Source organism: Brachyistius frenatus, unplaced genomic scaffold (genome assembly GCF_029030835.1).
Source record: "Brachyistius frenatus isolate BFR_SWC_R1_liver_20210118 unplaced genomic scaffold, ASM2903083v1 Contig_25, whole genome shotgun sequence".
In the NCBI taxonomy this organism is placed as follows: Eukaryota; Metazoa; Chordata; class Actinopteri; family Embiotocidae; genus Brachyistius; species Brachyistius frenatus.
The window spans coordinates 4151152-4165191 of NW_027210624.1; the positions used below are offsets into that span (position 1 = coordinate 4151152).

General features: G+C 41.1%; 1 protein-coding gene across 1 annotated transcript in view; it reads right to left on the reverse strand.

The window, feature by feature from the left end:
• Positions 1 to 1922: 1922 nt before the first annotated feature.
• The window catches only part of gfod1 (glucose-fructose oxidoreductase domain containing 1), a 43516-nt gene continuing 31398 nt past the window's right edge, over positions 1923 to 14040 (reverse strand). The window contains exons 3-4 of the mRNA XM_069698109.1: positions 5240 to 5433; positions 1923 to 4951 (exon numbers count right to left, since the gene is read on the reverse strand). Coding sequence (XP_069554210.1) covers positions 4211 to 4951; positions 5240 to 5433 — 935 coding nt within the window. The 3' untranslated portion in view covers positions 1923 to 4210. The remainder of the gene's footprint in view (positions 4952 to 5239; positions 5434 to 14040) is intronic.

The following is a 14040-nucleotide window of genomic DNA, read 5'->3' on the forward strand; positions in this document are numbered from 1 at the left end:
ACCTCAACATTGGAGTCATCTGACTGTTGGAGACGAGCGTCAGATTTTGTTGGTTTTGTTTAGGCACTAAAATTTCTTGGTTAGGTGTAGGAATAGATGATGGTTTGGGTTCAAATAACTATGTTGGTTAAATAAATTCCTTTTGGTGTCTGGGACATGAACAGCAATCACCTGGCTGAAAGGCCTGTGTTCGATTCATCAAACCACCCCCAGCCTCTCCCCATATACAGACTTTTTCACTCTTTATTAATCACCTGATTTCCTCCACTGCTCCCTTGAGAATTATTACGACCGCTAAAGGTTGCAATAAATGTATATATAGGTCATTTTAGCATGCTTCAATGGTTGATCACCGTTTCTGTATTTGGTATGAGAAGGGGCTGGAGCAGTTTCTACACTTCCAATCAATTCCAAATTCTAAAGTTGACTGAATCTGGAAAAGAGCAGGCCAGATGTTTTTAAATGTCAGCGTAGCCTCCTGCTCTGCTAGAATACAAAATTATACATATAGATGCATGTGCAGATTATATACATCTGCAAACAACATTATTTTGAGCTGCAATTAGCACTAAATTGCACATTCAAGAGAATGTAATGCATTTGGACTCAACAGACCAGCAAATAAAGTGTTATCTATCACTACGGCACTGGAATCCATCAAAAAGGTTGGAACGCAAACTTGTAAGTTACTTTAATTCAAAGTTTTAAGGGAAACATACGTCCATGCTAGATTGCAATAAAAGCGAACAAAAGTCACCAGCTGCCTTTAATGTGCTGTGAATGTAAATGTTGGCCTTTCACCTGAGGTTCGCTGTAAACGTCTTTCTAGGTTACCTATGAAAAGGGAAATCATTCACCTACAAATTGGACTCAACATGGACGAATAAACAGCCTACCCCAGCACGGAGCCATAAATCAGACAGTAATAAAGGCAGTTTACAGGCCTGATGACGGAAAGAAACGATCTCAGGGACCCTTCTATTGCTTTAATTTTTCCTATGCAGTGTCTGCTTAGTTCCTGAAGAACAGACACAAATTAAAGTTTCTAATCCAAAATCCAGGCCTCAATGTGTAAATTAAAACCGAAGACACATTCCACACTGAAGAGAGAAGTCCACATCCTGACCACATGTTTTATAGGTTTATATTTTGAGACCTCTTATCTGACAAAGGGGAAAGTCTATTTGCAGATTTGATAAGGCATTTGGTACACAAGGGGCAATAATCTAAGTTATCGTAAAGAGAGATTGTTTCAGGCAGACTGTTTAGCAGGAGGGATTTTTTTCCTTCTAAAATCTCCAAATAAGTGTTAAAAAGTTCTTATCACAGCAGCAGTTGTAATGTTTCCTGATCTCAGTGAAGCATAGAGTGACACAACAAATCAAAACACCAAACAATAAAAGAGGGCAGAAACAGGGTGTATGGCCTGTTGATTTTTCACATCAGCTGTTAACAGTGTATATTTGTTGGATTCTGACGATGATCTATGATGCATCTCAAGAGTAAAAGTAAAGCTTTTCACAAGAGTGTGTTTGAAAGAATATTTGATAAATTGATATTTGGCCAATACTTGACAAATGGGGAACTGAGAAGCTGAACACTCCAAAGTCCTCAGTCTGCTGTCAATCTCCCAAATACACTGCAGTTCAGTCCACAAAACTTCAACAGCAAAACATAGAATAAATAACCTTAACACTCATTGAAACATGTTCCAGTTCCTTGTTTTGTTTTTTTTTACAAATAAAATACATACAGTACTTGTTTATTTTTTAGACAAACGCATATTGTTGTTTTATAATCTTTTCATATGTACATTTTCAGTAGTTGTTACATAGATAGTATTTCAGCACAGCTTAAGAACTTGAAACTGCACAGGGAACAAAGTAGCATAAAAAAAAAAAATCAACAAAAAAATCAAACAAAAACAAACAAACAAAAAAAAAAAAATTTTTTTTTTTGGCTTGGAGGTCAGTGAAGTTCCTTCACCTGTGCTGACTGATCCTCAACCTTAAGTTCAACTGCACTTGCAATCACTTGATGATGGTTTGTTTTAGATTTCTTAGCAGCTGGACAGGGAATAACACACAAGTAGTTCAGCTTTCTCACTTTAAAACACCTAAATTGCAGATAACAATAAGTTCAAAAGGAAGAGTTTTACAGTGTAATAGTTTTGAATTTATTGTTATCTGCAATTTAGGTGTTTCAAGAACAAAAGGAGAAGTTTTACAGTATAATAGATTTGTGCTTACTCTTGCCCTTGTTCTTCTTTACCGACTGTTTTTACTGATATACTCCTCTGATCAAATGCACTGCAGTTCTGAAGGGCAGCTGATGCATGTAAAATATGCTTTGAAGGATAAGGGTGGCTATAGTCTATATTTGTGTTAACTAGAGCACCAAATACTGTATGTATCAGTCAGTGGCTGAAAATAGATAAAAGGGTTAAGCAGAAAGTTTCAGATTTACATATGGAGCAGTGGCATTTAATTGGATCCACATTTCTGGCCACTTAACAAAGAAAATGAAGTCCAATAGTCATTCCGCTTTATCTCTATTTTGGTTATCACCAGCTATCTGGCTCTCTTAGCTGCTACATGTTCACTATATTCATCAGCTACAGCAGGTGTGTCTATCTGCTGTTTGGTGCTGGGCAGTATAGTGGGTATAGTGGGCTCATCAAAGCTTTTCCATAAAAAAAAAAAAATTAAAAAAAATGCAGAGGCAAACTGCATAGTCGGGTTTCACCTTTTAAATTACACATATTTGACAATTGTTATTCAAAAAAAAACTTAACTGATGAAGTTTTAATAATTATTAATCTTCAATCAGATTCAGTGGGCTTTGCGTTGAGTGCTACAGACAGAGTAGGATTAGTCCAAAATTATTAAGAGAAGGGATCAATGTTGACGGTAAGAAAAACAGAAAAACACCAGCCTCAACACTTTGAATAGAAAGAAATGCCGATCCAGTTCACTGTCCATCACATTGAGCTGCACTATTGATTGGCTGCAAGTTTTCAGTCTTACTGCAGTAAGGCCTGAGCATATTAAACAAGATTGCATTAGCTTGCAGAAGAGTTGACCAATTGCACATGCAATATATTACGATAAAAAACCTCACATAGCTTAGCATTAACTTCCAACTTTACACACAAGACTGTCCATACTTAAGGCTCAGTACAGATACGTACTAACAGGCCACACAAGATTCAGTGTACCTCATAGCTATGCTTCATGATGATAGAAAAAGCATGAAATAAATAAGAACATCACAACATAGCAACTCATACAGGACTAACAAGCTGATGCACAGCCTACTGTTACTGCATAAAGGCATACCATAGTGTATTCTAAGCCTTTATTTCAGGCTGAAAGAGAAAAGTCTTTCTGCAGCAGCCTGTTTATATTGCATACATAAACCAGAAGGTAAAGCCCTCGTAAAAACCCACCAGCCAAACTATTGATTTTTTTTTTCTCATTTCACACGCACAAAAGAAGCATACAGAGTAGACAGAGACTGACTATCAAGTGCACTGACTTTTTTTGGACATTCACTTGGTAAATGTAGCAAGTAATTCAGATTACAGCAACAACCGAGCAGGACAATTTGAGAAGACTATTGTTCTTCCTTGGCTGTCCTTGTTCGGACCCACAGTGTAAGGTGTTGTCTTTCTGGATGCAGTAATATAGTAGAGAAGCAGAGACAGGAGGCGCAATATCCTTTTGACCAAGCAGCCAGCGGGGTGGTGAAAAATTTCTCAAATCACAAGCATTTGTTTGCAATATTAGAATGTTAGAGGTAAATCCCTGCAGGGATGCCTGCTACTGATCAACCAACTAACCAGGAAGTAGTCTCACTCCCTGATATGGCTCCACCTTAGGACTCTGTTGCATGAATTAGTTTGACTTACAAGTGTGTCTCCCTGGAAGAGCTCAAGTCCTTTGTCAAAATGAAAAAAAAAACAGAAAAGGCTTCCGAACACATAAATGTTTGATTATTTTTCACATTGCTTTTCCTCTACTGCTGAGGTTGGGAAACGACAACTCTTTGTCATAGTGGTGTAAACTCTGTTTGTAACAGTAACAATACAGATTTAAAAGTATTAAAAGAAACCAGTGAATCCAGTAGATCTGTGAAAAGAGTTCCAACAATACCGAGGCCATTCCTTCAGTTTTATGGTGACAAAGGTCTTGAGCACATCAGCCGGATGCTAACAGTAGAGTGACATCCTACTCCTTCGCATAGCCTCGCTGATCAAATAGGCTGGGCTGACCTCAGGTTCTTCCGTCATCACCACAATGTTCTGCCACTCTCCACACTGGTTGGACTTCTTGATTGTATCCACCACGCAAAGAGCATAAAGACAATCCTCAAAAGTGGCGGCCATTGTCAGAGGCCTCCCATCCCATGTCCGCCGGTCGTCTTGGTCCTGAAAGGCCTGCCGCACAGCCTGGATCATGCGGATCGTCCCGGTGAGATAAGGAGATGGAATGTCACTAAAGGCCTTTTCTGGCAAGGAGGCCTTCTCAAGAGACGTGGTGTCTTTAAGCAGGAGTTCAGGGCCGCCACCACTTCCTCCGCCACCGCTGTTCTTCTGTCCGTACAGGTCTGTCCCCGTGACCGTTAACCTCCCGACAGTCCCCACGACTATGACCTCCTGCCGAAACTCTCCGGGGACGTTGAAGTTGAGCGTCACTGTGCAGCAGGCTCCTCCCTCCAGTACCATCTGAAATGTGCAGAAGTCGTCACTGGTGATCTGACGGATGCCCCGGATGTGGTCCGTCTGCTTGACAAATGTCTTGAGGAAACCGTGGACTTTTGCCGCACGCTGACCTGTCAGAAACGTAAGCAGGTCGATGATGTAGCTGCCCACTGAATGAAGGCCACCGCCTCCCATTAGATCATCGCAGCTCCAGTTGTATTTTTTCCCCAGGAGACTACCACTGTGGACCTTTAGGAGAAAGAGGGGAGATTTTTTTTGGTACTGTATAAGGTCTCACTTAATTATAATTAAGACACCGAATAGCATAAAACATAACGAATGGATTGGCATTTGGTATCCCTCGTAAAGTACCAACATTGCTCAAGTACCTTTTGAGCAACACTGATTGCTTGCCAGTTCTGAGGGTGCTGATTTAACTTAAATCTAACCACAAGAAAACATATTTGTAAAGTATTAAATTGTTGTCATTATTATCAATATTAAGAAAGCAATCGGAAATCTCTTTTTTTGTCATACCTGGGCCTCACAGACCAGAAGTTCTCCGATGTACCCTTCCTCTAAAAGCTCCTTCATTCGAACAAAGGCTGGCAGGAAACGTAGTACATTTCCCATAATGCTCAGCAATTTGGGATAGTATTGGGCAGCTGACATCATTCGGAAGGCATCCAGAGGCGTGGCTGTCCTGTCACAGATGACATTCTTGCCAATACCTTAGAAAAGAGAGGATAGACAATTAGGAATGAGCCATGTGTGCTTTATTCATCTATTAGACAGTCTTGTTTTGATCCTACTGCTTTCTTATTTGCTTGTAATGTTAAGGTGAAGCTCAAAGGTAGAGAAGGAGAGAGAAAAAGAGAGACAAGTAATGTGAGCAGCCTCTGCAACATTTACAAACATAATATCCTCTTGAACATGAAAACATCACCTCCCCATAAGAAACAAAGCAGTATAGCAAAATGTGGAAACTCCCCACAACAGCTGACTGAAGAATGCCTTCACAACTTTCCTTAACAGCTGACAGGCAAGATGCTCCACTGAAGTGAGACAGGCTTCACTGGTATGACCGGAGGCCTGATAGAAGGTTGATAAAAGGATGAATACAGACGGTGCAGAAGAGATGAAGACGAGTGGAGAGAAAGAGCCCACAGACACTGTATGAAACCTAATTAAAATCACTTCCAGCACATCAAAAGGTCCACTGGTGCCAGCAACACCCAAACACAACAGAGAGAAGTTGGACATCAATGTCAGAGAGGCTGTAGCTCAGTTAGTCAGCACACTAATCAGAAGGTTGGTGGTTCAATCCCCAGCTCCTCCTGTCCACATGCCTAAGTGTCCTTGAGCAAGACACTGAACCCTAAAAAAAATTGCTCCCGATGGTGAACCATCGGTGTGTTGTAAATCGCTTTGGATAAAAGCATCAGCTAAATGTAATGTGAGTAGAGACACAGTAACTATTTTCTAGAAGGACAAAAACAGGAGCAGGCAATTAGATGACACAAAAATTATTAATGACTAGTTTAAACTGTTTGGATTTATTGATGTATTTTTCAATTTCAAGACAAATGATTGATTGGAAATGGTAATCATTTGTTCTGGATAAAATACTTTAACAATGAATTGTCTGCTTCGGAATTATTTCGAGCTGGAGAATAATGAAAAGTAAAGAGTGTTATTGGAAATATGCAAATGTATGGCTCTTATGTGAACAGCCATATAAGGAATAAAGAAAGCTTTTCTGATTTTATCATGTCACTGACCTATTGTGATAAATATTGACACAGTGGCACTGTTGTCTAGGACACCTTTTTGCCCAAAACACATATATAATAAAAGTAATTCTAAGTTATTTTCCAGGCCATCCAGTTGGCCCTCATCATTATAACCTTTTCCCTTGTAAAACAGAAGAATACAAAACGATGGTGGGCCTGTTCCACGATAAAAAAAAAAAAAAAAACTCTGATTAAGCCCACACGGTATCTGAGTAGTTATCATGGTTCGGTTTAGTTTGATGAGAATTAGTAATTGTTCAGTTTGGAAAAAGGACCTCCACCCTTCCCTTACAAAAACAGCAGGCAGACACTTTCTTGAGTCAAATGAAGCAAACATTTGCTACCATAAACTACTGGTTAGACTGTTGTGGCAAAACCCGTGAGTGTGCTGAATTTAGAAAAGGTGCTTTTTAAAACTTTTCAAAAGTTCAAAAACACAATTGTGCTGTAAGTCAGAATGCACTGGTAAATAATAAAATAAAAGAATTAATAATAGATAATAATAAAAATTAAAACTGCAAGCAGTGATGTGCGGGCCCTTGCATGCTGCACGTCGGGGATCCAGTGGGCCGGCTCCCCGACGCGCAGGACGCGACAGTCTGCATATTATCTTGTACCTTATTCTTCTTAAAAAAAATGTTGGCTTTTTTCGGCAGCATTAACATCTTCAAAAACTCATGAAAGTTGCTGCCTAACGCATGTGCAAAGTTTCGTGAGGTTTGGAGCATCGTTCAACCTTAAACATCAAACTTAGCCACATCGCCCTGGCTATACTATTTACTATATACAAAAATTACTTTTTTTTTATAACTTTTTGGAGTATGACCTTTTTCTGAACTGATGTATACCTCAAGTGGCAATCGAACCCAGTCATCCAAAATATGAAAAAAAAAGTCATACTATAGCATTAAAATGTTCTAATGGGATTATTATTTTGTATCAAGGTTTTTGTATTGTTGTTGACCTTTAGTTTGGTACCAGTATGACTGGATGTACAACGCGAACCCGAAACTGTGAGCACTCTGTGAACTGTGTGGCTTACCCTTAGAGCATATATGTCAAGCTCAAGGCCCGCGGGCCACATCCGGCCCAGCGTGCAATTATATCCGGCCCGCGAGATAATTTTATATAGATCTATTATTATGGCCCGGCGATATGAAGCGCTGATAATACACAAACTACAGATCCCATAATGCAGTGCTTCAGTTGCCTTTACGGATGCTCGGATACCCGGGAACTTTCCCACGTCAATCAAGTCAGCTTCTGTTGCGCTCCAACTGGCTACAACCCTGTTGAAAAGTTACTGCGATGCTAGCCCCTCACAATGGAGGAGAGAAAAGTTGATTCTGAAAACAGAGCTTTTCAAAACCGATGGGAGGCTGAGTACATGTTTACTGACACTGCCGGTAAACCTGTGTGTCTCATTTGTGGAGCTAATGTGGCTGTAATTAAGGAATTTAATCTACGACGGCACTACGAGACAAAACATCAGGAGCTGCAAAACCTGAATGCAGAGGAGAAGATACAGAGAGGAGAAGAGTTCAAGAAGACTCTGAGAGTTCAGCAGACGTTTTTCACCAGAGCAAAATCCCAAAGTGAAGCTGCTGTGAAAGCAAGTTTTATTGTGGCAGAGGAGATCTGACAAATCAGCCCGTCCATTTACCGAGGGAGAGTTTGTGAAGGGATGCATGATGAAGGTGTGCGATGTCTTGTGTCCAGAAAAAAAGCAGATGTTTGCAAATGTAAGCCTGAGTAGAAATACGGTTGTTGATCGGATTTGTGAGATGGCCACTGATTTAAAAACACAGTTGAGTGAGAGAAGCAAAGACTTTACTGCATTTTCTCTTGCTGTTGATGAAAGTACCGAAAGGGACGTGACCGCACAATCACTGACATGTACGATGCGGTGAAGGCATTTAAAGTGAAGCTGCTCTTATGGGAGACACAAATGCACCAGTCCAACTTGCCTCACTTCCCCTGTTGCCAAGTAATGTTGAACCAAGTCGGCGCAATGGTGTTCCCAAATACACACTTTGCTGACAAACTGAGCGCAATATGCACTGAATTCGCACGGCGCTTTGGTGACTTTGAAGCACGAAAAAAGAATTTCGAGCTGCTTCGCAACCCGTTTGCCGTCGACGTGGAAACTGCTCCTGTACAGATTCAGATGGAGCTGATTGAGCTGCAGTGTAATGAGACACTAAAGGCAAAGTACGACACCGCAGGGCCCGCACAGTTTATTCGCTCCATTCCTGAAACAAAGCCCCAGCTCCGTCTGCATGCTGCTCAAACCTTGTGCATGTTTGGTAGCACATATCTGGTAGTTTGGTAGTGAGAAGCTGTTCTCAGTGATGAAGATTAACAAAACAGCACACAGGAGTCGTCTCACCGACGAACACCTGCAGTCCATCCTGAGGACCTCCACAACACAGGAACTCACACCAAACCTAAACCATCTTATTGCCAAAAAAAGATGCCAAACATCCTGCTCAGACAAAATGGCATAAGAGCAAAGAAAAATGTTTTGATTTATTTTACTTAAAAGCACTATTTTTATTTATTTTTTTCAGGTTTTTTGCAGCATGTTCATATTTCTAACTTGTATAATTTTGACAGGATATATTTTTATGAAGAGCAAAATACTTTATTTTATTTAAAGTTTAAGTTTATTTATTCTGAAATAATATTCCTGTCTGTTTTATTCATATTTATGTTCAAACATGTAGTTTCAGTGTGTTCAAAAAATGTTTATCCTGTTCGGCCCGCGACCTGAAGTTTGCTTTGAGTTTTGGCCCTCTGTGCAATTGAGTTTGACACCCCTGCCTTAGAGGGACTCGCCTTAGGGGGATTTAGTCCCCATAAACCATGTGTCTTACCCTTACAGGGACTCGCCTTAGAGGGACTCTCCCTCCGTGAACAATGTTACCCTCAGGGGGAGTTGCCCCCTTGTGAACCGCGAATCATGTGAAATACCTTGGCGGGGCTTGAACCCGTATCTTCATGAGGTTGTTCCCAGCTCAGTGTTGGCGTCGTAGATCGCTGGACTATCTTAGGCGCCGGAGAATGATTTGCGGCAGGAGAAACACAGAGTTTGCTCAGAGCTTCCAGCGACTCGGCCGACAGTCTGGTTAACTCAACAGGTAAAAGATTCTACCTCACCAAGGTTGCTATTAGTGGTTCAAATTCCACCTTGGCCTGTTGATAGTGATTCAACTTTTAGTGAAGTTGAAACGTGAAAAAGTTTTGCATACACTACACATAACAGGAATATCTTTAATATCACTGCAGACCCCCTTGAAAACATGTATATCTACTATCCAAAGAATGTCTGCGGCAATTTTGGTCACATTTGAATGAATATTTATGGGCGGGGGGTTGCAGAGTGCTATAGCATGACTTCTGGGTCACTTTTTGGCCGCCACGCCACGGGCAGTTTGATGAAAACTTATTATTTTGATAACTTTTAATCCCAAACATGTGCACCGACTCAATTTCAAGTCGGTCCGACAAAATCTGTAGGAGGAGTTCGTTAAAGTACAACGTGTGAATTGACAAAAATGGCGACTAAATTCAAAATGGCGGACTTCCTGTTGCGTTGACGTAATGGTGCGTTGGAACTTTTTTGTACATCTCGGTGTGATACATATGTCCACTGAATCTTGTGCATGTAGGTAAATGTAGCCGCCGGGGCATCTGTTTAGGGGGCGCTAGCAAGCCATTTAGCCATGCCCACTCACAACTCCACTAAAATAAGAAATTTTTCGCCATCGTGTACCAACTTTCATGAGTTTTTGAATATGATAAAGCCTCCAAAAATACAGTTGTTTATGGAGAATAATAATAACAGGGAATAATAATTCCAAAATGCCGGATTTTCTGTTTAGTTGAGGTCATGCTGCCGAGAGTTTTTTGTACATCTTGATGTGATACACATATCCAAAAATGTTTGTGCATGTAGGTGAAACAATGTGCTGGGGCTGCAGTTCAGGGGGCTCTAGTGAGCCGTTTGGCCACGCACACTCGCATAACACATATCAGATGTATCGTCTCACCACGCCTGATGTATGTGCCACGTTTCATGAGGTTTCAAGCATTCTTTGATCTTAAACATCAACTTTCTGTGTCATGGCGAAACATCAAACTTTGCTGCATCGCCACGGCAATGCCCTTTGACAAAGTCGAACAAAAATCTCAATATATCATCAACCACATGTTTAGGCTATTCTGACCCGACTTTAGGTTCATGTGATCAAACAGCTTGACGTAGTATGTGAAAGTATGAAAAGTGTCATTTCCAGTTGCCACCAGGGGGCACTGAGTGAATATTACCATACAGGTGTCTTCAGGGGGGGGACTGTTATAATACATGTAATGTTTGGAGACGGGCGGTCCATGTACATAAGATTTACAGCAATTTGTAGTTTCATGGCGAGACGCTCAAAATGGCTGCCATGCCACGGGCACACCCATCGACGAAAACGAACTCTTTGAACAACTTTTAATCCCAAACATGTTAAGAGTATACAGACAAAATTTCAAGTCGGTCTGACAAAATCCCTAGGAGGAGTTAGTTAAAGTACATGTGCGAATCGCCAAAAATGGCGACTAAATTCAAAATAGCGGACTTCCTGTTGAGTTGACGTAATGGTGCATTGGAACTTTTTTGTACGTCTCGGTGTGATACACATGTCCACCGAATCTCATGCATGTAGGTAAATGAAGCCGCCGGAGCATCTGTGCGTCTATTTTTTGCTGGGAGAGATTTTTGGATCAACTTTCATGAGTTTTTCAATATGATAAAGCCTCCAAAAATGCATTTAAACTTTCAGTATAAAAAGAATAATAATTTTACGAATAACAATAGGGCTTTCGCACCTTCGGTGCTCGAGCCCTAATAATGAATACCGGCTGGCTAAACTTATCAGCTGTTTCAGACTGTTGCTACTTCAAAAGAAATTAGTTTGACCAATGTGTTAGTTCAATGAACTCTAAATGCTATGGTCTCACACAGTATAGGGGTGTGAAAAGCAGCATGCCAGTTCTCCTCAAATCCTGACTGAGGGGCTGAGTGGAAGAACAGTTTTGGAAGTAAACTTTCCATGCTAATCTGCCATTAGCTCCAATTGGTCAGGCCAGGCCAGGAAATTAATCCCTCTGACCCAGTTCTGAGGAGCGCTGTGAGAGACCCCACAGCCCTGCAGACACACAAAGCCAAGCAACAACAGTTCACCCCCATCCAATTCTTATTGGCAGCAAAACACAAACAGATATGGGAAAGATGCACTGCCTTGGGTAAGGCCCTTCTGGCTAAATGCTAAATGCTCCTGACTTGTTTTTTTGGCATACATATTAAGCTCAATGTCTTTACAGAAGACAGCTTGGCTAGCTACTAAAATACACATACAAGTACATAAAGAAGGAAATAACGGAATTTAAGACTTTTTATGCAGTGTCATTGTAACTCATGACATGTCACCTCAGGCTCCAAGTCCGGCCTTGAAGAGAGTTTCTCTTCAGATCAGCAATGACCTTTTACTCCTCATGAACAAAGCTCTGAAAGGTTGCGACATGTCAGCCTGCTGAGTCATTGGAGCTACTCTGCCACAGCCTCGCTCAGACAGTGAGAGGATACATTGTGTGTGTGCCCAACAGATTATTAATGCACTTGAGCACAAGGTAGAATCATAGTAGCTACTGCTATAAACCAGCAGTTGAAATAATGTTTAATTTGGTAGAGCACAGCAGAGGGAAGCAGAAATGATCAAAGGTAGGAGTGAAAAACAGAGTACAGATATCCTAAAAGGAGGGGAAAAAGAGGGAATTACGACTGTAAAATGGAGCAAGATCATCTGTCAGAATGCCATGAAGACAGAGCCATTATCAGTCCAGCTACGACGAGAGTCTACTTCCAAAACTGATGTAATAGTTCCCTGGGAGGGAAAGTTGTTGCCCCAAGTTGAGCTAATAATTGAGGGTAAAGTAGAATAAGGGATCTAGAGATCTATTGGTATAATGTCAACAGTAATGCGGATCATGTAATGGACTTTCAGAGTGAAAAGGTTGATCAGTGTTCCAACCCTTACCCATGTCCACAAGCTTTGTGGACTGAATAAAAGAATAAGATTGTGTTTACTGGTGGCCGAAATCAGGTTTCTCTTCAGAGTGTCTGATTCTAAAGGTACAGTACACTTCGACTGATGTTTTTGGCGGATGGTTGAACAGTATCTGAAAAACTCTCTGCCCTTAACAATTATTGTTACTGTCCAAAACACACAGTACAACAATCTAAAGAAATCAGGTTTAATCAAACCAGTTCATCGCTTTAAATGCCTTCGACAAAAGATTGTCGAAAGTGTGGGTGTTCAAATAAAACATGCCTTGCCCCCACATTGCTGCCATCTGACGTGTTTGGACAACATGCTGGACAAATTAGTGCGTTTCGCTCATTGAGACAGGGTGGTTCAAGCTAGACTACGTTGGCCCACCTGCTGCTAACAGTTTCAGTTTTTACGACGATTATGGAAACCCTGCTCGAATAAAGTTTCCTCAGCCACTGAAAAGACAGACCAATCAGTGACCCGTCGAAGTGGCTAACTGAGATGATATTATAGTAAAGAGTTTGTTTCGGAATGTAGTTCCAACAATAGCAGCGGTAGTAGAGCTAGATACAGTTGTAGCAATGCTAGGAAATATCAAGGAATTGAGGCCGGACCAATAACAATGCCTAAATCTTTTTTTTTTTTTTTACGGACATGGGGTTGCACTCTGCTCAGTCTGTGGGAGGTTTAATGTTGGTGTGTTGGTGGGTTGGTGAGTTACTCACATGGTGCTCAATGCCCATTAGTTAAAGGCAAGTCCATAAGTGTCAGAATTAACACAAGATCTACACCCATTAAGATGACTGCAAACAATCCCCCCATGAAGTGTTCCAGACCCATGTATTCAGTGAGTGAATCGAACAGTTTCACTAATCTTGCACCAATTTTTAATATTGTGATGTGACAATATTGGCTGTTCCCTAGGTATTTTGTCCTGTCAACGCTGGAATTATGGATAAACTCCAGGGATCCCTGCAAGGGAAATTTCCATTTCCTTACTGGAGCAGGTAGGGATCCTCCTACCGTCTACCTGCTGTCCACGTGATGGTTCTTGAAGGTGGTTCTCTCCTGGCCATATTTCTAGGTACTGGTGCCAGCAATAGGATGATAGAATGACCTGCCAAATTCTTTGGCATGATTTAAGACAGATTTTTCAAGCGACAGTAATGTGATCTGCAATGATTATACAGCCCACATTATTTAGACCAGTGTTAACAGATATACTGCAGCACTAGTGTAAGAACCTGATACTGTGGGCCGGGGTTAGAGAGTTAGATACTCTGGAACAGCAGAGTGAAGTGGAGCTTCACTCGCAGGTAAAGTTCCTGGCCCAGTGGGAGAGCAGTAATGGACCAGAAAAAAAATCTACAGCACAGCAGCTTAGTCCCTTAACATCAATAATTCAAATAGAGGACATATAGAGGATAGGGAGGCTGTGGCTCAGACG